At 40.0% G+C, this 24,792-nt stretch overlaps 2 protein-coding genes across 7 annotated transcripts in view; one reads left to right on the top strand and one right to left on the bottom strand.

The window, feature by feature from the left end:
* The first annotated feature begins 109 nt into the window (after positions 1 to 109).
* Positions 110 to 3,456, top strand: dut (deoxyuridine triphosphatase). Of its 4 annotated transcripts, none has more exons than XM_088640851.1 (8): positions 110 to 225; positions 946 to 1,032; positions 1,517 to 1,670; positions 1,946 to 2,037; positions 2,256 to 2,300; positions 2,602 to 2,676; positions 2,937 to 3,007; positions 3,088 to 3,456. In XM_088640851.1, the coding sequence occupies exons 1-8, from the start codon at positions 222 to 224 to the stop codon at positions 3,142 to 3,144; spliced, it is 585 nt and encodes a 194-aa protein (XP_088496977.1). In that variant the 5' UTR covers positions 110 to 221; the 3' UTR covers positions 3,145 to 3,456. The 4 variants fall into 4 exon arrangements, with proteins under 4 accessions (XP_088496977.1, XP_088496978.1, XP_088496976.1 ...); XM_088640852.1 differs by having other exon boundaries at positions 216 to 352; XM_088640850.1 differs by lacking the exon at positions 110 to 225 and having other exon boundaries at positions 429 to 1,032.
* A 4,527-nt stretch (positions 3,457 to 7,983) lies between these two features.
* The window catches only part of fbn1 (fibrillin 1), a 75,859-nt gene continuing 59,050 nt past the window's right edge, over positions 7,984 to 24,792 (bottom strand). For all 3 annotated transcript variants that reach the window (XM_088640848.1, XM_088640846.1, XM_088640847.1), the window contains exons 49-66: positions 24,430 to 24,549; positions 23,393 to 23,518; positions 22,380 to 22,532; positions 21,841 to 21,903; positions 21,476 to 21,601; positions 20,973 to 21,092; positions 20,561 to 20,683; positions 19,450 to 19,581; positions 18,707 to 18,832; positions 17,641 to 17,847; positions 16,727 to 16,852; positions 16,470 to 16,592; positions 14,925 to 15,041; positions 14,196 to 14,324; positions 12,256 to 12,375; positions 10,382 to 10,613; positions 9,700 to 9,859; positions 7,984 to 9,299 (exon numbers count right to left, since the gene is read on the bottom strand). In XM_088640848.1, the coding sequence (XP_088496974.1) occupies positions 8,919 to 9,299; positions 9,700 to 9,859; positions 10,382 to 10,613; positions 12,256 to 12,375; positions 14,196 to 14,324; positions 14,925 to 15,041; positions 16,470 to 16,592; positions 16,727 to 16,852; positions 17,641 to 17,847; positions 18,707 to 18,832; positions 19,450 to 19,581; positions 20,561 to 20,683; positions 20,973 to 21,092; positions 21,476 to 21,601; positions 21,841 to 21,903; positions 22,380 to 22,532; positions 23,393 to 23,518; positions 24,430 to 24,549 (2,684 nt within the window). In that variant the 3' untranslated portion in view covers positions 7,984 to 8,918. The remainder of the gene's footprint in view (positions 9,300 to 9,699; positions 9,860 to 10,381; positions 10,614 to 12,255; positions 12,376 to 14,195; positions 14,325 to 14,924; positions 15,042 to 16,469; positions 16,593 to 16,726; positions 16,853 to 17,640; positions 17,848 to 18,706; positions 18,833 to 19,449; positions 19,582 to 20,560; positions 20,684 to 20,972; positions 21,093 to 21,475; positions 21,602 to 21,840; positions 21,904 to 22,379; positions 22,533 to 23,392; positions 23,519 to 24,429; positions 24,550 to 24,792) is intronic.

Raw genomic sequence — 24,792 nt, 5'->3', positions numbered from 1 at the left:
TTTCATTATCTGAATGCACGGCTATTTAAAGATTTTTAATTGATCGGATGTTCCAACTATACGTCATGTCTCGGTGGACATGGCACCGGTATCCTGGCGCTTTGCGCTCCCTGCACAAGCTGCAGGCGCTGGATGTGAGGGGTGCTTCTGCTGTATCCAATGAACTGGGATAACCCGTGGAAGACGGTCTTCGCCCATACACATTCTTGTTCCTGAGTTACATGGGTACAGTATTTTGTGTCTATATTATGCAAGTAACCTCTCGGAACAGGACTTTTCTGATCTGACCATGTTAATCGGCTGAAGGGGTAAAATAATGCACACCGTGATATCAGGAAATAATTTATAACAGGTAGCATTTTACTTACAGTTGATATCTGTTTATGGGACCTATACACTGTTACAGAATCTCTTAGAAGGGAATAATAAATTAATCTGTTACCTGCTACAACATTTGGGTGAAGTCAGCCCACCTCCGCACACGGAATCATTGTAATTTCGAGATGTTACTAAATGTTAATCAAGTAACCGTTATTTACTAGTCATACACAATTGTAAATAAACTAACGAGCTATTAAAGTGTTATTTGTTGGTGTATCAAATCGAGGCTGAAAATGTGAAAACTGCATTTCTTGTTTAACCGCTAGTCGGCTAAATCTGGAACAACAGAGGACTTATGTGTGCAGCCAAGATAGCTGTCTGTTCAATATTTTAAAAACAATAAGGGGACACATAATAAATGCACAAAACATTCGTAAAGAATTTACACATTTTTCAAAAGAAAAACTCAGTATATATTGGAAACGCAGCACCTCTGCCTCGCTTGAATCAGCCATTTCAAATACCCAGCATTCAACTAGCCCACCATCAGTGCGAGCAAAATGGCTCGTCTTTCTTCGACAAGCTTTTTCCGTACTTGTATAAATAGCTTTTCGTGTATTGAAGCTTCCAGGACGGCATCGTTTTTGTACAAAGGACAGATAAAGCCTCACAACGGACGAATGCCCATCTCAAGGCTGGAGGGAACTGCAGGTATCTTGTTTAACTTCTTGTGCGCAGAGAGAATAAGAACAAAGCGCTGTTAGCCTGGACTAGTGCACCAGTCTGTTACACAGGTCTTTAACTTTTGTGCATTGTAATCGAGCTCACAAAAGAATATTATTTAATTCTCTTTCGCCATTTCGCTTACTTTGTTAACCCCCCCAAACTTGACGTTCTCGCCTAGTTGTCCACGTACCCCCGGAAGCGGCTGGGCGTGACGTCAGCTGCAACTCGCCTATTGGCGGGAGTCCGTTGTTTAAAACCTTTGGCGGGAGTGCAGCGGTGTAGTTTTTCTGTTGCAGTATTGTAGAGCTGAGTTTACATTTTGTAAGTGACTAAAACTTTAAGGACACTGAATTACATTTTTGTTCTGTCATCAGGGACACTTATTTGCAGCTGTTTTTATATACTATATCCTCCATTTGATTTTTTTTGTCGTTTTTTCCTTTGAAAACAAAAATGCCTTGCTCGGAAGTTACTGAAGCTGTTACGGCCAGCTCTCCGGCCAAGCGACAGAGGACGGACACGATCCCTGAAATTAAAGTGGTGCTGAAATTTGCCAAGCTTTCAGAAAACGCTACCACCCCCACAAAAGGCTCTTCGAAGGCTGCGGGATATGATCTTTATAGGTGTGTATCTTTTTTATAGACGCGTATTGATCTGCCTCTTCCTTGATATCCTCTTGTTTTTGGGAATGCAGGGGGTTCCGTTTTTCTATCAAGCTCGCATGAGACCGTGCCCCGAAAAGTGCTTTCATTCTATTACTACTTATCGTTCTTGCATTGACTAGAAAAGGACCAGGGGATAAAAAGATCTTCACCATACTGTGCAAAAAAAAAATCATCTTTGAGCACCTCAAAGAAAATTCCCGGGGTGGTGTCACATCTCATTCTTCCGTTTCCAGCGCGTACGATTACTCCATTCCCCCGCTGGAGAAGAAGGTGGTGAAGACGGACATTCAGATCGCTGTTCCTCCGGGCTGCTACGGCAGAGTGGGTGAGTTGAGTTCCCCCCAGCCCAGGCATTGACAGGGCAGCTACAGCGGGCCCGCTCGCAGCCTCGTCTTGTAACAGAAAATCAATATCCCTGCCCTTCTGTTCCGCTTAGCTCCACTTTAAGGTGACGTGCTATTTTTCACTTATGAACGAGAACCCTTTCCCGCATCTTAGTTCTGATATTCTTTTCCTAGCTTTAACCCGTTTTTTCTCTTTTAGCTCCAAGGTCCGGGTTGGCTGCAAAGCACTTCATAGATGTTGGAGGTAATTGTTTTTTTTAATATAAAAAGCACGTATGGCTGCACGATCAAGGTATTTCTTATGCGGATTCGCAATATTTATTTGCATGTTTTGTGAAGTGAGGAAAACATACGATGCGTAACTTCGCTTTCCTTAAATCTTTAACCTTATACTGCATAGGTGTTTTAGAAATTATACAATCTGCATGGTGAAGGTCTTTCATGCTTGTTGTAGTCGATTTCAGTTAGCGCCACCTGCTGGTGTTGTTCCTTCACTGTCACTGTCCCCGCAGTGCTTGACAAGCTATTCACAATTCTCCCAACAGCGGGCGTTGTGGACGAAGATTATAGAGGAAACGTTGGGGTTGTGCTTTTCAACTTCAGCAAAGAAACCTTTGAAGGTAAGATCTGTTGTGTTTTCGATTAATATGTTGTAATAAAATTGTTAGCTTTTAAAATATCTTAATTTATCCTTCATCCTAAATACAGTATTATCTAATAGGGAGTAAATTTGTCTCTCTACTGGTCTTGTGTAGTAGAGAGGCACATTCAGCAACTTGCTGTCAGATCTGAACAGGGTGAATCTCGTATACTTTGCATAAAAGCTGACCATCAAAAAGCTGTGATAATAATGCAGGATGTTTACCACCCTTTTCTTTAGTAAAAAAAGGTGATCGTGTTGCACAGCTGATCTGTGAGAGGATCTGCTACCCAGAGATTGAACAGCATGAGGTAACTAGTCATTTTGATAGTTATAATATAGTATTGGGTCTTGTATTCTTGGGTTAATAAATGTAACATTTCCATTTCAGACTCTGGATGAGACAGAACGTGGAGCAGGTGGTTTTGGGTCAACAGGACGCAATTAAAACTGAGTGTGTTTTTTTTTCCCCTGGAGTAGGCAAGTTCAAAGCCTTGTGGGTAGCAGACTCTTCTGATTTTCAGTTTAGAAGTCCTATCACTGGTTCTTGGGTTGCTAATTGAAAAGTGCTTGTGAAAGCTGCCGGATTTAAACCCTCAAAGATGGACAAGCCTATACTTACTGTATATCGGTGTCTGAAAAGATGTTTTGAAGAGTGACAGTGTTGTGTTCTTGCTTCATATTTCATGAAGTTTTTGTTGTTTTGTTCTTCAGTTTTAAATGGATGTGAATTTTCCAATTAAAGATGTTTTGTATTTAATAGTTTCCTTTGTTTGGTATTGTATTCTAGATGTCCCCTTCATGACCAAATGATGAAGCGTTTTATTTTTGTGCACACTGGCCATTAGTTTATTTTCAGTACAGTGTAAATGAAGATAATCCTCACGGACATCAGAAAAATGGCACAGTGAAGGCTCAAGACTGCTACAGCCTTTGCTCCTCAACATCACAGGGTGTATTTTCAAAGAAAGCTGTGGCTGTTAAAGGAGTACTCATTAGCCCACAGTACTGATGATAAGCTGGCAGAACATTGTGTTCTGTGGGGTGATATTTATTCTTCTTCCGAATAATGGTCTTGGCCCAGCAGGGTACAGCACAATTAAAATGGAGTGTCGATAATTTGATACAAATCTACACAATTTGAAAAGAAAGCCCTATCTGAGTTGATGAAGTGGGGAAAACTTGGAAGTATTTAACTTTTGTGAGGAGCTCGTGTGTATGTTCAGCTCTTTCCCACAATCGATAATAAAATGAATCGGTATTTATTCCAGTTTAATTGAGATCTGGAAAAGCTCCTTGCTACAGTAATAGTAAGGGCTGAGCTTCCTTGCACATGCAGTTTAGTGAAGGTAAGTGTGTAGGATCATTGGTCCTGTTGTGATCCCCTACTTTTCTTGAGTCTCTTTCCATTAACATTCTTGAATTAACATCAATTAACATTCAAGTGCATCCATCCAATTAGTAACCACTTCTTCAATTCAGGGTTACAGGGGAGCTGGAGCCTATCCTGCCCCGCCACAGGGGCAAGGCAGGGTACACCCTGGATGGGATACCAGTTCATCGTAGGGCCCCGACAGGGACACACACACTCACTTCAGGGCCAATTTTCTCAGAAGCCACCTTGTCTTGGGACTGTGGGAGGAAACCCACATGAACACAAGGAGAACATGGAAACTCCATGCAGATAGCAGTTCCGGAATTGAACCCAGGACCCCAGTGCTGCAAGGCAGCAATGCTAACCACAGTCCCATTATGTAACCGCAACTCAAAAGTACAGCATAAGAAAAATCTGATGTAGAATATGTCGGTCTTGGAGACAACAAACAACATCATGCTGGAGCTGAGAGTGCTGGGAAAACCAGAAGCTGAGCTTCAGCTGGGTCACCTGGGTAAGGTATCTGGTGTGTCAACACCATAAGAACACAGATGTATTTTCTCAGGTACTTCAGAGTATTTGGATAACCAAAATTCTGAATTTCTCTCATCACAGTGTAAAAAGTTTTACTCCACTGTGGTGCTTTAATGCTTGGTTTCAGAGCTTGCTTTTGATTGAGTATCTGAAAACAAAAATATTACATTTAACTGTATTAAAAGACAAAATTACATGCATTTTCTGAAAACCTGCATGTAAACAATGTAAGCCTTTTAAGATTCTATATGCCAGTTGTTTATAAACTTAAGAATTGTGTAACATTTCTTGCACTTCAAAATTAATAAAACAAAACTACGCAGTGTTTCTAGAAATAATAGAGAGAGTTTGGTACAGAATAAATGTTTTTGACATCATTCGTGACTGACCACAATATGTGCAAGTGACTTAGTTACACAACCACAAAATGACCTCATTAGTGAGAAACTCGATAGGGAACAGGTGATGGGGTCATTCAACCTGTTGAGTGTCGAGCCTTGTGGAAAGCAAGAAAGAAATACTCGGGAACCAATCTGCCTCGCTTTTCTGTGTTAATGGTGTGCTGGAGAAAAAACTGCCAACTGTACAGCTACAGTAAGTCCTCTACTGATGAGGCAAGGTTTTGTGTCGATCAGCCTGATGGACACCTGTGAATGTGGCGCAGAGATGTACATTAATTGTGTGTAATAAAACAATCTATGGGGAGGTCCAGTGCGGTGGTTGGATCAAGAGAATGCCCTACGTGTCCAATTTTACCTATGTCACGTAGATAAAACAGTATGCCCAATACAAAAAAAAAATCTTACTTTCCAGAAAACAACTTTGAGTTTGTTGCATTTTTAAGTGTTAGGGGGTCTTTTGATGCTTAGTATATTAGAAGAATATTCAGCCGCTGTTTGCTGCCAATGTGGATTTTAATTTTAAAAAGTCATCCAGTTCTTAATAGTCTTTGAATATGAATAAAACTACCAGGCCGTAATAAATCTCATGTGTATGTAACCTGTACTGAAACTGCTGTTGCAGAAAGAATTCTAAAGTGGATTATATTTTATGACCATGACAAAGAGGGCAGCTGTAATGGTTATGACTCTCAAAGCATATGAAGAAATAAATGCCTAGTATCGATTGAATGTCAGGTGTGCATTATATTACAAGAGACAGCCACAGCAAGTAATGTTGATCACATAACACGATCAGAGAAGCAGACGCTGAAGACGACGAGATGACCTCCACATGAAATCTGATTTTAGTCAAAGACATCTCAGCTCACAAGAAATATGACTCCTGTATTTTCATTTTCAGAACAATGTCAGTGCAGCTGCTGCCATGAAGCTTTTCTACATTTCATATTACTACAGCAGAATTCAGAACAACAAACACTGTGTTGTTCCTAGTTATGGTTGAGGTATAAGGACATGCACATGGAAGCAAGTATTGCAAATTTACTTTTAGAGGAGTCTGCACTTCATATCTGTCACAAGAAAATTCCAACATGAGATGTAAAGCTCAATTGATTTTTTGTAAGCATATATGTGCAGTTATACCCATTTTGAATGATTAATGTAGCCAAATCTGGGAGGATATTTAACACAATTAATCTGTAAAGTAGCAAACTGCGGATAATTTGTTTTCTGAGAATTACAAATGTTTGCTTAATTGCATTTAAATGTCTGGGTACTCAAAATCAGTTTTAGGTTTGCCTAATTTATTTAATGAACAAGGATAAATTAAATCTGCCCCGTACCGTAGATTAAATCTATTTTGGTCTGTGTTGGATCTCCAGTTTTAGAACAATATATAGTAGGATAATGTGAAGTTAGGTGGTATTGATCAACTTTGCCCTGATCTTTGCCCTTCATCCCTTGCCTTTCAAAAGATCACAACAAATTAAATTCAGTCTTAAAATTAAAATCCCACAGTATGTTCAAATCTCAAGGCATTCAAAGTTAATTTTCTGTGACATCATTTAAACTGAATTTAAAGCTTTAAGGCCACTTTGTGAAGATCTATTACAAGGCATTCCAAAAAAGAACAGATATTTATGTCAATGCCAAACCTTATTCAGACAAAAGATTTTAAAATCGAAGCCATGTGCAGCTATAACAATAACTCTCCTGTCTTTGTCTTGGACTGCTAATAATCAGCACTTCTATGTAGGGCAGCCTTGATGGTTACATACACCATAATGAAAATCACTCAGAGATTCGTGGATCTTTAATAGGAATTACTCAGCTACTCTGTGACAAGCTATATCTCCCATTTATGGCTCAGCTATACCACCCAGTAGGTAATTTAAGATCCAGGATTTTCCATTGAAAAAAATGTAAATGCAATGTGAGGTACAACAAAAAAACATTTGTTTTCAAATAAGATTAATTTCTTACCTTGTTTCGCCTCTCCTGATCCACTGGTTTCACTGGAGAGAAAAATGGAAGCTCTCACACAGTCTTGGGGTGATCAGTAGATTCTTCAACAACTCTGTTTTCTCCTAGGGTGTACAAAAGCCTAAGGAGCACATTTACAAAGAGCTGATAAGAAATATATGTGCAGACTCATCTTTGGGAAGTCACCTCTTCTGACATGGTTGAAGGAATCAGAGCAGAGTAAATAACTTCATGAAAATAAGTAAATAAATAAGCTCTCGACATCGTGCATCACCTCCCAAAGCATTGTTAAAATGGACACTGTGAGGGCCTCCACCTGGCTGTCTTACTCCAGAAGTCAGCCACTGCTTAAGTGAGCAACATCCTGCCATTTCTCAGTGCACTCAGAAGTTGACATGTCAGAAGTGCTGAAGCTATCATCAGTATATCAGCACACTGATAAACTATCTAAACACTATTCTAAACAGAATTTAAAACAGCTCTACAGAATGATTTGTGAAGCCACAGTTCACTGACTGCTTCAGGGTTCTCAATCAGAGTTAGAGAAGCAGACAACGTCCGAGAGAGATATGGATAGGAAAGTCTGAATGGTGGCCACTTATGAAAACAGACACAGATTAAATTGGAGTTATTGCCATGGGGTACCCACTATAAACCACAGCCGTGTGATGATTCTTAATTTAGTAAAGGTTGGGGTGGGGTTTAGTCACACCTTTTCAGTGTCAATCAGACATCTCTTTAGCTTTAGACTGAAAATGACATTGAATTTGTGGCCTTTCTGATTCTGTAAAAATTGAATCATGTGTCATATTAGTGCCCTTTGGAGGTGTGCTCCAGGTACAGCAAGTACTGAGACTAAGCGACTATAGCAAAACAATCACATGAGATCAAGGGGCCGAATGGCTTCCTCTCATTTGAGGCCTTTCTGATGTTCTCCAAAAAAGTCTGCAGCTATGGTTCAGGAAATGGGGGAGAAAATAGATATGCAACCCAATTTAAACCAAAAATATGTTTTTTTTATTGTGAATTTACTTAAACTAAACCCTCATTGGTGTGAACAGACACTGGTACTGAAGATGATGCCATTAACGTTATCTGGGATGAGAGCACTGGTTGTTGTATGATTTTGGAGAACATGAGTGGCCTTACTGGCCTCAGTGCATTGTTATGAAGTCACAGATTATGCATCATCAGAACGGTGTGTACAATTAAAAAGAAGTAGTTGGTCTTTATAAGCACCATTACAAAACCCTTCCATACAGGGCTTAAAAATCTAGTTAACAAATGCTTCCATGATTAAAAAAGTAGCATGATTACAGTATACACACACTTAATTTACATGTTGTATAGGTATAACTGAAAAAAAGCTATTGAGCTTAACTTTGGTTGGTTGCAAAGTAACTTGAAATCTTTAGACTGAGTAGAAATTGCATTTTGGTTACCGAGTTTGTAAAATATTACAGTGCATTCATAAATCTATGATGTCTTGTAACTAGCACCAGTTAATATAATAAACTGCTGATCTATTCAGTTGAAAAAACAAAAACAATTGGAGAAGCATGGTTAAAGAAAAAAGTCCTTCAAGCCCGAACATAATCTTCAACTTCTGCTGAATGATGAAGTCTCAGCATTAGTGCCTCCTTGCCTCTTGTGTCCCCAGTTATTGTTTGTAAGATTCAACATATCAGCATACAAAACCCTTATTGAGAAGATGAGCTTTATTTATACAAAAGCCTGAGGAAGTGGTTGATTTGGGGGGAAGAATTGGCCTCCCATGCCTTTTCTTAACATTGAGCAGTGCTTTTTTCATACTTTTGAAAATAAGAATAAGAGATTGTATCAGTGATATGTAGAATCTGCTTGGGAATCGACAAAGCAGTCCATTCCTTTTCTTTGGCGTCTGCGGTTTCACTTAGTCTTCTTGTGCAGTTAATGGAGAATAATTTGCACCTTCATTTTTAATGTGTCTCCCAGCTCCCCTGTGAGGTAGTCTTTGTCATACTTGTCTTCCAGGTGAGCCAGTTCTTTCTTTTTGTACAGTGGGACACTGCTGATTTGTACAAAGTAGGCTCCAGGAAGCAGTTGCTTCTTGGTTAAACGAAGGTAGCTTATTCCATTCTTCTGGTTGATTTTGAAGAAGCCCTCATCGTTTCCAAAGTCAATGACATAGCGGATGTGGTTGGTAAGGGTGTTGAGCGCAGGAACAAACTCCAGGATATGATCTTTGTTGCTCAGATCTGTGATGTTGAAGCTGAAAGCAAGGGTGTCTTCAGTATCCACACTGTCAAGGCTCATTGCTTCTTGTTCATTCTGTAAAATTCACAGTTAATCTTTGTTATTAAAACAGTAATAAAACACATTTACACTTTTTCACTCTACAGCAATGTGCTCACCCTGCAGGAAAATGCACTCAAGCACCAAGTAAGGAAATTCACTGCCCATCTCTATATGTATATCATTATAATTAGAAATAAGATTTTATGAAGATCGTATCATTCTGCAATTCAAGCACAGCTCAGTCAGAACTAGCACTGAAGGTCAGATGAGCTCCTTGTTTTCCCATTCAACACAGCCAGAGTGTTACCAGAAAGTTGTGTGTGATCACTGATCAATCTAGAAGAGGGACATGTTTATTAAGCTGATTAACACGTTAAATAGTTGTTAATGTGTGCTGTCACTTTGTGCGTCTCTCAGGGCTGAAAGATGTTACCTCTTCATCTCCTATTCCATTGGTGCTTCTACGTCTCCTGCCCTTCTTGGGGTATCCGTTGATCTTGCACTCGTAGCAAGCCTCAGGGGAGAGGGAGTTGTCATCAGTGTCTCCCCCTATCGGCAGCCCCTGTCCAAATCCCACTCCTGATACACAGTGCCTGACGCCAGGAAGCAACACATCACATAAACACAGTGCTGACATAATGGCCACAGCACTGCACTGACAAAACCTAGCAACATTTAGCCATTTAGAAAAAATGACTAACATTTTTCAAGCTTGTAAACCAATGTCAGAAAATATAGTTTCTAATGGACTCATTTAAGCAAGCTTATGTCGGATGTCTGACTCAGCAAAGGAGCAGATTTGCTCTGGTGCCTTCCACTAAACCCCAACTGTTGCTAAATTGGTCCAATAAATCAGTCGTGTATTCCTGCACTAGAGGTCTCTTTACCCTTCTTCACCTGTGGTTGATAAAGTGTGCAGGACTTCCAATACACCGTGGCACATGTTTTAACATAACCACTACACCAGTACAGGATACTGTATGTATCCTCTACAAATTGAAGAATTTGAAGGTACCAAAATTGCTCAGTGGAGTGGAAGGGAACGACACTCGAGCGGCCTCAGCCTGCCCTGATGAATACAATCAACTCAATGAGGAGAAGGAAGAAGAGCCCACCCCTGTCCTGCTCTGTAGTAGCCAGTGGGACAGCCGCAGGTGTAGCCCCCATCAGTGTTGGAGCAGCCGTAGTTGCAGGGGTTCTGAGGGGAGACACATTCGTTGATATCCTGACACCCGCCGCTGAACTGCTCGTACTGGAACCCCGTGGGGCAGATGCACCGGAAACTGCCCAGGGTGTTGTGGCAGGAGGCCCCTCCACAGACCTGGCTGTTGAGGCACTCGTTCTCATCTGTGCACAGACAAGGGGCAGAGATTGAGGTCTTACAGGGGCGCCCACTGAGGGGACCATTTGAGAACAAAATCAGCACTTGTCAAGGATAATTAATCCATCATCTTGGTCTTCAAACACCATGTTTTAAACATGTAAAACACCTCATCTATAAGTGGAAAAGCTAGGTAGGTTCCCTTCCCCCTCAACTGTGGTTTCTCCATTCAAGGTTTCTCACACTCCTGCTGTCAGGACAAGCCAGGCCACCTTGAAGCTTCTAGAACATTCTTGGTGGCCTGAAGATTCTAGAACATTCTCTGGTGCTTAAAGCTTATCAGACGAACTCTGAGGCTCAACGCAATAGTTATGCAATCAGTAAAGCAGAAGAGAGCACATCTCTAGCTTCATCACATTTTCCTGAAGATTACTGCAGCCAATAACTGAAAATGTACGTGTTTTGTTCATGTTTGCATTTTTTATCATAGAAAACTATGCTGTACTACTTTAGTTCCCATCATGTTGTTTTGTTATTTGTCATATTTATGTTGATTTCCATAGTTTAGCCCCGATATACACTGTATACAATATATTATGTAGGAGAGGTTTTTCCCAGTATACCTTATTTTTTGGTATCTGCAGACAGTTCAGGAACATATCTAATTCAAATAAGGAGGGATGGGAGTACTGTGCTTTTCGTGCATGCTTTCCATTTTTCCAATTGGTACTCATCTTGACGCATAGAGGAAAACATGTGAGCGCTCATCTGACAAAACCGACCAATTCACAAATGTATTATGTAAAGGAATGATGTCTTGACAGTCAGCTTGGAATTGTTTCATATGTCAAATGTTTCAAAAATAGCTAATGAAAAACAGATTTTCCCCACTGCTTAAGAACAAAAGTTTAGGCTACATTCTCTTTTCAATACAAATTCCACTATTTTCTTGTCCACAATCAGTCACTTCATTGTTATTCTAACTGGTCACATAATAATAACAAAACCTTTGCCAGAGTTCTAATAACTTGTGTTTTATAACTCCACAATGTGTAAAATAACACCCTTAAAATTGATGATCCCTAATTGGTCTTTTAATGTAATTACAAATTATGGTCTGGAATGTGCTCGTTAATAAAGAACTAATTTCTTGTTTTACTGATTAAAGAAAACCTGGCATGCCAAGGAAAGACAAATTTAGTCTGGCTTAATCTACGTCTGATGCTCTGTTTATTCATTCCTAAAACCTAAATGAGGGTTGTCTTTTATTAATACTTTTTAAAATAAAACTATCAGCCTACATTATTTTTGTCCCTATTATTGTGTGCCTTAACCATAAAAGAGCAAAGATTTCCAGAAGAAGGTAATCTAATCACGCACGTCATGAAGAAAGCGTGACTTTGATTTAACAATATTGCAAGCTGAGTTAAAAAACAAAACAAATGAGGAGTCAAAAAATGTTTTCCCTCACACAATGAATATTCAATGGTTCCGGTCAATAAAGAACATTTTCTGGTGGAATTAGTCTGAAGTGTTTGGGAACCATAGGCCTAGTGCTTTGTAGTCTTTTGCTTTTTTAATATTGAATCCAGGGAGGAAAAAATGTCTTCTGAATTTTATTTTTTATTGTCCATTCAGTGAGACGTGAACACAGCCAGAGTTGCTTACCTACACACTGGTTCCACTGGTAATGCTGAAGGTAGCCTTGGGGACAACTGCACCTGTATCCTCCAATTAGGTTCTGGCAACCATACTGACATCTGTGGTTCCCATCACACTCATCCACATCTGGAACGTGACACAAACAAATGGTCAGCATGATCAAAACTCTAAAAGCCAACGCCCTGTCCACTCATCTTCATCCTCCAGACTCAGAATAACAAAAAAAGCTTTCCATGGACATGACTTTGGACATGATTTGTTAAGGAGGTTTTCAACTAAACTTTTTATTTTTAGTAAGAGATAAAGGAAGACAGTGGGAAAGTCCTGACATCAGTTTTGGTTTCATTCCGACAGCTTCAGTGACAGATTTGGAAATCTTTCTGCATTTTTCATTGTTCACACGTTACCACTGTGCATGTGCAAAGCTATTTTAAAATCTTTCACAATGCACATTACACGACAGAATCTGCCAAAACATACATGCAATTCCAAATTATTAAATGTTTCTAACAATTTTGGAACTACTTGACAGTCAAAGCAATGTTTTATTTACAGCCTTATGAAAAGAAATCCAGGTTTGTCAATACAGGTAACTTGTACTGAGTTGTTAAAAATGTCAAATGCCTTACAGTACATCTTTGGCCAATGACATGCTGAGTACTAAATGTACTTTTTAGTATTGGTTTCTATGTCTAGTTCTGTATTATATATAGGTGGTCCTGAAAAGAAATGTAGGGTTAACCGTATTTAATGAACCCTACATACTTAAGACGTTTTTTCTCTTTTAACAAAATATTTTATTTTTGCCTCCTAACATAGCATTTTTGTTCCACATTCCTTTGATTTTACCATTTTTTTCTGACCCCTTCTTATTTTTTTTTCCGTCAAATGAGTGAAAACCAAGGAAGTGTAAAATATTTTTCTAATGAATTAGAAAGTTGAACTTTTTGGAAGAGTAGCCACATGTCCGAGTTAAACTGCTGTGACATGCTGTTTCCTGATTAAATCTGAATTTAATATTTTTGTACGGTAATTGCAACACCTTATTAAAATCTAATTACTGAGGTCAGCTGATGAGGAAGATTGTCACAAACAAGAGGAGGCCATTTGACCTACTGTATCTTGCTCACTTGGTTGCTACCAGCTAATCAAACCCTCACCCAGCTATTTCACAGGAACCCTATAATAATAATAATTGCTTACACTTATATTGCGCTTTTCTGGACACTCCACTCAAAGCGCTTTACAGGCTATGGGGACTCCCCTCCACCACCACCAATGTGCAGCCCCACCTGGGTGATGCGACGGTAGCCATAGTGCACCAGAACGCTCACCACACATCAGCTATCAGTGGGGTGGAGAGCAGAGTAATGAAGCCAATTCATAGATGGGGATTATTAGGAGGCCATGATTGGTAAGGGCCAATGGGAAATTTGGCCAGGACGCCGGGGTTACACCCCTACTCTTTTCGAGAAACGCCCTGGGATTTTTAATGACCACAGAGAGTCAGGACCTCGGTTTTACGTCTCATCCGAAGGACGAACCCTAGAGAGAACACCTCAACAATATGGCTGGGCTGCTTGTTAAAGAAAGAGTCAATGTGGTAGAAAGTGCTTCTTGTTAAAATGCCTTTACAGAACCTGAACTTCTGTTCTATTGTGGTCTGTGACCCCCATTTATTTTTGAAAATGGTGGCATGGATCAATTTTACATCTCACTCTGGATTTCCCTTCCCATTTGCATTTAAATTGCGTTTCAGTGGAGCTGTCCATGTGCTGTGGTGTGCAAGAATCGTCCAGTTTTGTCATTTATCTGTTGTTGTTTACTTACTGGTATATTCAGCATTTTGGGGGATTTGATGCATTTTTCTTGCTTTTCGTTTTGCTTATGAGTGAAGGAATAAAGTACAGCTTCGAAGACCACAAGTCAGCTCCCAGCAGACTTACCTTCGCAGTTCTGTCCATTCTGATCCAGTAAATATCCACGCTGACACTCGCAGCTGAAGCTACCTGGAGTGTTCTGACACACCCCCTTTGCTCCACACAGCCCTGGGTCTGTGGCACACTCATTGTTATCTTGGGAAAAAAAAAGATTGTTAATAAAACCCATGTTTGATTAGATTTTAGGCTAAAAATTTGTCCTTTGGTCTATTGTTCAGGATTCTCTTTAATATTGACATCCTTTTTAGCCTTATTAGGAAACAGAAACAGTGCTTTACTCAATACAGTACATATAAATTACCAAAATAATTATTAACATACTGTAAGTGTATATCTCTTGATACTGAGCAAAGCATTGAAACCACTGAAAAAATACTAGTTGTTTAACTGCACTCTCTAAAAGCCTCTCAGTCACTTCATTGATGTTTACCCAATTTCAAGTGTTGAAGACTTAGGTCATGCAATCTGTAGAGCTGCTTGGCAGTAGTCTGCATATCCATAGCAACAGACAGCTCTCTTCTCCATAACAAGCAGTAGTTAAGTTGCCATAACTACAGAGGAGTTGAGTTCAATTTTGATTTATAGAGATCAAACTGAGATAATTGTCCTGAATAAAAAAAAAATCAACAGACGTTCGTTCCGTCTTAATTTTGGTAGACAGGCAGAAAACAAAAAGGTTAAGTTCACACGTGGATGCCTGACCTCCAGCGACATTTTGGGTCCTGCCATCCTTACCAATGCAGGCAGTGTGGTGTTGTGTGAAGCCAGGGGGACATTTGCAGGTGAACCCCCCGATCGTATTGACACATAGAAACTGGCAGTTGTGCTGCTTGGTTGAGCATTCATCAAGGTCTGTGAGAAAGCAAATAAAAAAAGTTAGATTTACTGTACATGTTATACCTTAAGGCATGTCCACAGACACCTAAAACAAATGTAATACAAGCCCTTCTGATCAACACACAGCAACTTGACTCACACAATTGTAAAGCCAGTTCAGCAAATCCAGTGCAACAAATAATAGCAAGTTGCAAGAATAACTGATGACGAGATCAAAATAATGTCCAACCTTATTACTCAAGTCATCAAGCGTGCTGATGGCTAACCAAATGACGTACAAAGCAACCTGAATCTGCTCTGGAGACAGTAGAGACGATTCACTTGCTATCTCTGAGAGAGGTAGGAAAGAAAACTGTTTCAGCAAGCGTAGAGGCCTCCGCCAGTTTAAAAAAAAGGTGTGCTAACAAATGAATCATACTGCAAAGATTTATTAAGCCTTACAGGCAACAAGAAAGCAGTCATTTTGTTTTTTCCATATCTGGAAACAAATAAATAGACCAGACTCCAGTCTCGAGAGTAACACATATTTCTTTACTATGGTATTTAATTGCAGCACTGGAATAATAACTGTTTTTCATCGGACACAGGAAGTCCCAAATTGTGTGTACCAAACATACACTCAGGCCAAGAGAGGTATGAGGAGAATTTGAAGCAGAGCGACTGGAGAGCAAAGCAGAAGATTGGGCAATCTGCCCAGCATCCTCCCAGCTAAGCTAACCTTGAAATTAGGTCAGCTGAAAATGCAGTACAATCAGAGGCGTCATTTTGCACAATAATTTTGGGATAAGGAGGGCAAAGTGTGCGTTTGGGGGATCTCTTTCCCTTCTTCCCACTGTGTAAAGTCATTTCATCCGTCCATACATCTTCAAATCGATTAATGCAATCCAGGGTCAAGAGGGGACTGGAGCCTATCACAACAATCAATGGGCAGAAGGGAGAATACACTCTGGATTGGACACAGACGCAAGCACAAACACACACACTCACAGAGGGCCAGTGTTCTCAGAAGAAAGTTAACCTAACAGTATGTTTTTGGACTGTGGTAGGAAGCTGGAGCACCCAGAGGAAACAAACACCCACCCCAGTCATTTCATGGTGGATTTTTCATTCTGTTGCACGTACAAAACTGCTTGGGGGTGTAGTAAATAAATCAGAATCTGGGTCTCCCCTTCAATTTTACTGAGTGTTTCCACTTTACATTTGTTTTCCTCCTTAGTGCCGGGAGGTGGGGTTGGGGCAAGTGTCCCAAATTAAAAAAAAAACCTACACCTAGAAAGAGACTCCTCACCACAGAGGAAAATGATATTTAATGGGACAGCAAGTTGTTCTATCTGATGGCAGGGTAGATTTCAACCTCCTTCCAGCTAGAGAGAGCTACAGTACACATAGCTAATACCAAAAGCTGTGTTCAAGTCACAATCATGTCAGTACTGCACTGCTTACCTCTGCAACTCTTGCCATCTTCCTGTAGAATATAGCCCCTGGGACAGGAGCACAGGTATGTTCCCTCAGTGTTTTTGCAGATGAAATTGCAAGGCTTCGGTGACTGGACACATTCGTCGACATCTACAATCCGAAAAAAAGCTCTGTATACATTTTAACTCTTTTATTTGTAAATTAAAAGGTTTCATTCTATTAAACGTATCACAGGGGGAAAAGGAACTATATTTCACAGCTGAGTTTCTCCACTACGCACTTACCCACACATGATGTCCCACTGATGTCAGTGGTATACCCGGGTTTGCAGATGCAGCTGTAGGAGCCAATGCTATTGACACACTGCCCATTCCGACACAGCCCCCCGATGACACGGCATTCATCAATATCTACAGCAAAAAAGATTTTTGTCATATTACCATTTTCTGCAACTAGAACAAAACCAAGATTTATGTTCATTTTCAATATTTCTGGAAAGATCAGAGGGGACAGAGCATTAAGCTTTACTGTAGGCCCCCTAACTGTGGAACAATTTAGCAGTGAATGTAGAGGAAGCCCCATTTAAATCAAGGCTGAAGATATATTTGTTCCTCCTATTCTTGAATAGCCGTGTCCTTAACATTGTCGGTACTCTAGGTAGTTATGTGAGGATTTAAGCCTACTGTCATCTTGTTAATGTTCACAACATATCCCTTGCCTATCTGTACTGACACACGCCTTGGCCCTCTCTTGAACCTCTGTCTGGAGATGAACAATCCCATCCAGTTAATAAGTGATGCTGGACCAAGGATGATAAAGCCAAGGCACTGTTAGACCCATTATGGCAGACCACAGGTTGATCAGACACAGCTAGGGACCTCATGCTGGGACAATAGCACTTGAACCCTATAAATCAGTCTGCAGTCTCGGAGGGGAGGTAAAGTGTCCTGGTAAATTTATTTTTGTCTTTGGAGAGTTTTTTTTTATTATTTGCTTCTCCATGCTTAATGCTTCCTCTTTCTACTCCCCTTCCACGAGGCCCTGATTAACAGTTCTGAAAGCACTCTGTGACAATCAATCCATTGCAAAGGGCACTGCACCAAATACAAATTGCCCTGAACTGAACTATCATCATAATAATAATAAACAGTACATGCCGCAGCAATTCCATCAGGATATGCCTCCTTGATTATGTTACCTTTCCCATCCGTGGTGTAGCCAGGACCAAGCGGACACATTTTCTTGTACTGGGTAGTGCCAGGCAGAGGACAGAGCTCACAGCTGGACCCCCAGCCTCGGCCCCCATCACAGCAACACTCAGACTTGGTCACCGGGTTCCTGCTGGTGGAGGTCATCTGGCACAGGCTCTGGAGCACCTCCGTAAAACAGAATCCCTGGCGGTTGTCTGGAGCAAGGAGAGGAATTTGTTACACACAGCTTCATGCAAAATCGGTCACAAGCAAGAAATACTAGGGGGCCTGCCAAAAATGTCAACATTCTGTCTTCCTCCGCGCTTACAAATGAGGATCAAAATTGGAACACCAGGGAAAAGAAATCTAACAACTTTGAAAAACCCCAGTACTGCTGTTATTACAGCTATAGAAGTGACCACAAAGGCTTGTTTCCACCTCACTAGATGAAATAAAAGAGTTTAAATCCGTTCAAAGCAATGATAAAACTGAAGGGAAAAACACCAAGTCAAATGGTTTGCATTAGTGGTCTAAGTATCCTGTCCTGGGGGACTCCAGTCTCTTCTGGATTTTGCTTCAGCCAAGTACTTATTCACATGCTCATTGACTTCAATGATTTGTTTGAGACTTATTTATTAAATCTGCTTTCAGATCTTAAAAGGTTACATAGGCATCAAACCTGTACTAATCATCAGAACAGGCTTCATTTAGAAGTGGACTTTGCCACATTTCAGGAAAAAAATAAAGACTGCCATTTCCAACTGGGTCAGGCCATCCTAAAGTGATCACACTACAGTCAGCTTTTATTCAGAAATAGTGCAAGCAAGTTGAGGGGAAATGTGTTTCTTTGTGCTGAAGTTGTTGGAAATAGGGTGCTAAGTTATTTTTGAAACCAAGCAAACACATGAGGTACAAGCACCAATTAGCACCAGTGATTAAGGGCCCAATTGGACCAAAACCAGAAGACACCGATGTTTCAGCCCTGGTTTAAGCCAGCATGCTGCTAAAAATGATTTGGCATGTGCAAATGTGCTCCTGTTCAGAATCCATGGGTTACTAAAATAAGATGGTTACCTATGCATTCTGTCAGTGTGGAGCTTGGAGAAAATCCTTCATTGCAAACACATCTGTAGCTGCCAACTGTGTTCACACAGCGTCCGTTCTCACAGATGCCTGGTTTGGCAGAACATTCATTCATATCTGACCGAAAAACACAGGATACACAGAACAGTCAGAAATACCTCGGAATAGAAAACAGATGTACAACATTATGAAAATACAAGAACTGTATAAGCTACGGTCCTGCTATCGTTAAAATCATTTTGTCAGTATTACATGATGTACTAGTCTGTGTGGTTTACAATCCTTTGTCAACCACTACCTAAAAATAACTTCAGCTTCCTTAAACAATTTAAGACATTTTGAATCGGTTAAAAAATGCCATAAATTAGGAAAACGTATGACATAAATCTTCCAGACTTTTCCACTCAGATGCAATGCGTGCTTTATCTTCTATGAAGAGGGAGTTTAGCAGCAGCAGTTGATATTGCTGCAATGACGTTTCATGAACAAAAGAATTATAATCCAGCACAGTGAGAACAAGGGGAAATTACAGGCTTTGTTTGTGACAAACCTTTCCCTAGACTGGGGAGAATAACAATTTGATTTTTAAGGAAAAGTCGATTTTCTATTCAGTCTAAATTTACAGGGTTTCTGGACAGGTCATTGGAAAGGTCAGTTTTTGGCTGAAAAGCAAAAAGACAGTCAGGGATCAAGGCTAGCTGGACCATTCCATCTATAAAAGGTATCTGTCTTACCAATGCATCCATCTCCATTAGGCTGGCGAACATATCCAGGTGCACAGATACACATGTAGGTGCCTATCAGGTTTTTACAGGTCATTCCTCTTGTTTCGCAGTCATCAATACCATCTTCACATTCGTCTTGGTCTTTAATACAAAGAAGATATTATGATGTACACAAACCTACAACACGCCTAGATGTAGGAATTTCGGATGTTGGCTTTTAGGGCGAGCCTGTTAACACTTTAACAATGTAATGGATTTAAAAGCATTATTTAAAGCTGGACCGAAAAGCAGACCAAGTGAAACTTAATCCATTCCCCAAACAAAATGTCCTGGACTACGACATTTGTTTAAAAATTAAGATAATTTATATTCTGTTTATACTGTGATGTAAATACGATCTTATAGCCGAGACAGCGTGAAGAATTCAACCTGGTAGAGCTTTGCAATGTTAACATTTAATTCCCACGCTCCATCAATTTGCATTCACAGTGGATATTATATCCTGTTACTGGGAACCTTCCCTTCACCAAGGACGAGAAGTTCTCATCAAGGGGAATTTTATTTGTTTAAGTGTTTGTTGTATATTGAAAAAAAATGGAAAACATTTTGTTGATTTTGCTTATAGTGGGTTTTTTTTTTCTGTACAGGCCCAAGTTGTGTTTTTAGTAAGATTATGAGTTCCAGTCAAAAACGTTCAACTGGTTTCTACAGGTGTCCCACTTAATAGAAGTGGTCAACTTCTGTTACCAAAACAGTAACTTCTGCTTCACACCTTTTTAATACCCTGTAGAGTCCAGTTTATTACAGTGTCACTGCTAAAGAGACATCTGACATTTACTGGTAATAACAATGGTAATTGTTAGACTACTATTAGAATTTAACTAGCAAGCGGTTTAAACCAGATCATACCAATAAATACAAGTTCAACCCAGTAAAAACTGGAACAACTGGAATGACTGCTAGGGGAGTCCAGAGCTTTGACCACTACTTTGCACCACTAACCACAATTCTATGTTTCAGATACTGTATGTCCGGTTTTCACACCCTGCGTGAAGAGACTTGGTTTGAATGGAATAGCAGAACTACCAACATCTTAGCTCAAAATTAAAAAACAAATTACCTCTGCACATTCTCCCATCTTCTCGGAGCACATACCCTTTGGGACACTTGCACTCATATGATCCCACCGTATTGACACAACGGAAAGCACACAGAAGAGGATTCTGAGCACATTCGTTCACATCTAACAGAAAAGAAATCAGTAGGTTTGTTGACCGATTTCGCCACAATGGAATGCTACCGTATAAATTAAAATTCATAGAATCATCTGAGTTGTTTTTTTAACTAACTCAGTTTCAATGGCGCTAGTTCACTGGTCCTCATTCAAATGAAAATTATCCATAACATCCACATAGACACAAATTTCAAGAATATAAAAAAACAACATTTCAATTAAATACTTCTTTCTTTAACTTTTTTAAAAGCATACAGATAATATTTTACTGAAAATAGAAGAAATGTTGTGACTATACCTTCACAAGTCATCATGGGCCCCGGCTCAAATCCCTCGTCACATGTACACTCGAATGCGCCAATGAGGTTTGTGCATGTGCCATTGCCACAGGGGCTTCCTAATTCGCACTCATTGGTGTCTAAGAAAACCAAGTCAATTAGGAAACTCATCTACACTTCTCATTCATTAAGACAGACATGAGAGATCACAGAGACAAATCAAGGCGGAGTTAAAATGGAAAATGTAGAGTGCAGAAGTTGTGCTGCCCTTTTTTACTATGCAAATTAATGATCGAAGTGGCAGCGTTTGCAAATTTGAAAAACACAACGGCCGAAGACTTTAATCAATCCAACGGCCTTTGAACTATAAAGAGGTTTAAATGAACGAGTTGAACAACAGAGCTCTGAACAAAGAGTGGGAAGAAGAGTTCATAAAAAAAGCTGTCCCTTTAAAAGACAATGATTTCTTACTTCAACAGCTAAGGGAAGAGGCGATGAGGCGAGTGAATTTAGCAGAACTCACCCTCACAATTCACACCACTGAAATCCAGCCGGAAACCCAGGGGACATTCGCACCTAAACGAGCCGTCCGTGTTAATGCACTGCCCGTTTTTACAGGTGTTTGGATCTGCCGAGCATTCATCCAGATCTGTTTCCAACAAACACAAATGTTCAACAAATCTTTTTACCGGCTGTTAGAAATTAAACAATTCTGTGTAGCTACATCTAGGGGGGTTGTGGTATGTTGAGAATATTACTCAAATTATTTTTTTTTAGCACTATCATTAGAAAACTGAGAAGAACAAGACAGAATTCCAATTCACAACTATTCAAATGTATTCAAAATGTTAAATGTCTGAATCAGACTTCTGAATGTGCCAGTCTTACCTACTCGATTGTCGTATTTGTCCACATGAAGGCCAACACCGGCACACAGTAACGCAAAGAGCGCTAGAATAGAACACAGTTCACATTTGAAATATATTATTATAATCAGTGACATTTGTTGACCATGTAAAGCACCTGTATATCCTGTTCTGCTTTGTTTAAACCCAAACTATCTTGCTCTTTACTTTCTAACAGGAACATGGTGTTGGTGATAAACTACTTATGCATCAGCAAAACATTTTATAAGCCTTAATTAACAGACACACGGATTTATAGCTGAAAATAGGCCATGACGGCCTTTATATATTTGTGAAAGCATGGTTATACAGTAGATCAATCTATGCCGTAGCAGTAGTAGTAACAGCAGCAATAGCTACAGTCTATAGCAGTAGCTGTGCGGTTTCATGAGTACAAGAGCACAGTTATTCGCTTTACAAATCCAGCAATGCCACAGCAGAAAACTGTGTGCAAGAGTCCCACAATCACATGTATCTAACACTGCAGTGTCACTTTCAGGATATTGATTGCTTTCCACGTACTGTCGTTCCTTCCAGGGCACAAGTCACAGGGGTCTCCCCATCCCTGCCCTGGCATTGCGCTGCAGCAGCACTCGCTCTTGGTGGAATTGAGGGGCCTGGGGGCCTGGCACCTCCCATCCTCAAACTTGCTGAAGCAGTAGTGGCGCCGTTCATCTGCGGGATGGTGAAATAGCCACATTAAACAAAACCTTTTTTTCCTTTTCACTGGGAATCCACTAGCTCCTTTGAAGACCACCCTCAACCTAGGCTGGCACAGGTCCCCGCTCAAATTTCTACACCTGTCTGCACATAACGGTGGCTGGCAGTCTCAAATTCTACACCTAGTGCGTGCACAAGTGTAATTGTGCGTCATGAAAAGCATTTCTGTCCATTGTATCAGTAAAGGTAAAGAAGGGACACAGTAAGTGACAATGGGCAGACAGGTGAGAAAGAGTCCATATGAAGGGGAACCTGTTCATGGAGAGGTTTAAAAAAGAAAGTAGTCTATCACTGACAGAAAGGGGATGGTGTAAGATCTTCTCCCCTGTGTGTCCATTCTCATCTACCCTCTCCTTTGTTCTGCTGTGCTTTTTATTCCAGCCACCTTCAATTCAAATTTTCTAATTAAAGGAGCTTTATCGGCATGACTGTCCAATTACAATACTGCCAAAGCCGAAACGATTAACAGAACATTTCCAGTCATTTACAGTAAAAGGTTACTGGACATTCATAGACATCCCATAAATCATTATTGTGAGACAGGCCCATTGGCTGTTGGTGTGACAGGAGATCAAATACTGGGCTGCAGCTCTGTTGAGCTTCCTCCCCAGTAGGATTGGAAGCTTCTCTGGAAGGTTTGGTAATTCTGGGATTAGATTTATTTTAGGGAAGAAGATTCTTGTATTTTTCACAGAACTATCTCTCTCACACACATACACACCTGAAAAAGTCTCAACACTTAAAAAAACCCTGAAAACTACGCAAAATTAGCACAACTTTTTGTGTGCAGTTATGAAGAGACAGAATTTACTCACCAATGCATCTCCTTCCTGAAGAAGACAACACGAAACCACTGGGACACAGGCACTTGAAACTGCCTTCGGTATTGGAACAGGTACCAAACACGCAGATATCTGGGCTTTGAGCGCATTCATCAATGTCTACAAAAAAAACATCCATCATGCCAGTGCCTTTACCATTTTCTTCTAGAGTAACTGTAGTGTATCTACGTAAAATAATCTGTTGTAGAGGAAGAAATAGCTGCTACCTTTTATTGAAACGCAACAGAAAAATAATGGCCATGGAGACTAAAGAGCTGTTGATCACAGTCTAATTACTTAACTGATGTTATTAAACCAAAGCAAGTTGTAGACTACCCTTCTGATGTTATTTGCCACACATCCAGTGAAGCTAAAAAGCTAAAAAAACAGCTCACAGAAGTGATGATGTAATTAAATTACAATAAAGCTGTATACATTTACTCAAATAACTCACAAAAAAGCTAGCAGGTTCTAGGTTTCATCATAGCAGTATGTCCACAAACATTCTAACTTTTGAATTGGCTGTGTTTTTGCTAGGACAAACCACAGATTATATTTTATTGTAATTTTGTAGAATCAGGTGTAGTTTTCACAGATAGCTCCCTGTAGAACACACTTTCTTTTACAGATAATTTATTCTGTCTGGGCTCGTGTAAACACATTTATCTAAGAGGGAAATTCTTGCTATTTGAATCGGTTGCATAAAAGCTTTTTCTCTAATTTGTGGTATACAGTGAAGGTCTAAACTAAAGCTCGGAATAATCTTTCCCTTTCCCTTAGGATTCTCATGTCTTTTATCACAAATAAATCACACCACAGAGATTCCAGGGATGAATGTATTCACCACTTATCCTCACTGACTCCTCTTATACAAGGATCTTTACAAACCACAGCTGCTTTGCACATTTACAGTCAAGTCAGACTTGATATACTGTATACTGTGTGCCAATGGCTTCTTTTACTGCATATAAGAGTTGTTCGGTATTTTTACACTTCGGTATGTACACTAAATGTCTTAATGTCTGTTATACCTTCACACTTCTCATCTTTTAAGTAGTATCCAGGTGGGCAAATACACCTGTAGCTGCCGTCCAAATTCTGACAGATACCAGGGCCACAGGTTCCAGGATTGACGACACATTCGTTGATATCTAGAAAACAGAAAACATTTACTGCATCTCCATGTCTGTTTTGACTTTTGAATGCCAAAAACACACTTCTCTTTCTAAACTTAATGAGTCCACAGTAGTGTGGGGATTAGGCCAGCGAGGAAAATCTGTTTATTGTTTCAAGATGTATATTCCATCACCTCTAAGACATTTTTAAAACTGAGGCACATGGTATTCCTGTGGTTTGTGCAGGTATTTGCTCAAGCAAAGTTGTTTCAAGTTTGC

Source organism: Lepisosteus platostomus, chromosome 7, assembly GCF_059453375.1.
Source record: "Lepisosteus platostomus isolate fLepPlt1 chromosome 7, fLepPlt1.hap1, whole genome shotgun sequence".
In the NCBI taxonomy this organism is placed as follows: domain Eukaryota; kingdom Metazoa; phylum Chordata; class Actinopteri; order Semionotiformes; family Lepisosteidae; genus Lepisosteus; species Lepisosteus platostomus.
This window is presented reverse-complemented; position numbering and strand designations above follow the sequence as displayed.

Coding starts and splice junctions, on each gene's coding strand:
- dut (XM_088640850.1), top strand. CDS start 882: ATGGCTCGTCTTTCTTCGACAAGCTTTTTCCGTACTTGTATAAATAGC. Junction 1,033..1,516: donor AAGGCTGGAGGGAACTGCAG/GTATCTTGTTTA, acceptor CTTGCTCGGAAG/TTACTGAAGCTGTTACGGCC. Junction 1,671..1,945: donor GCGGGATATGATCTTTATAG/GTGTGTATCTTT, acceptor TTCCGTTTCCAG/CGCGTACGATTACTCCATTC.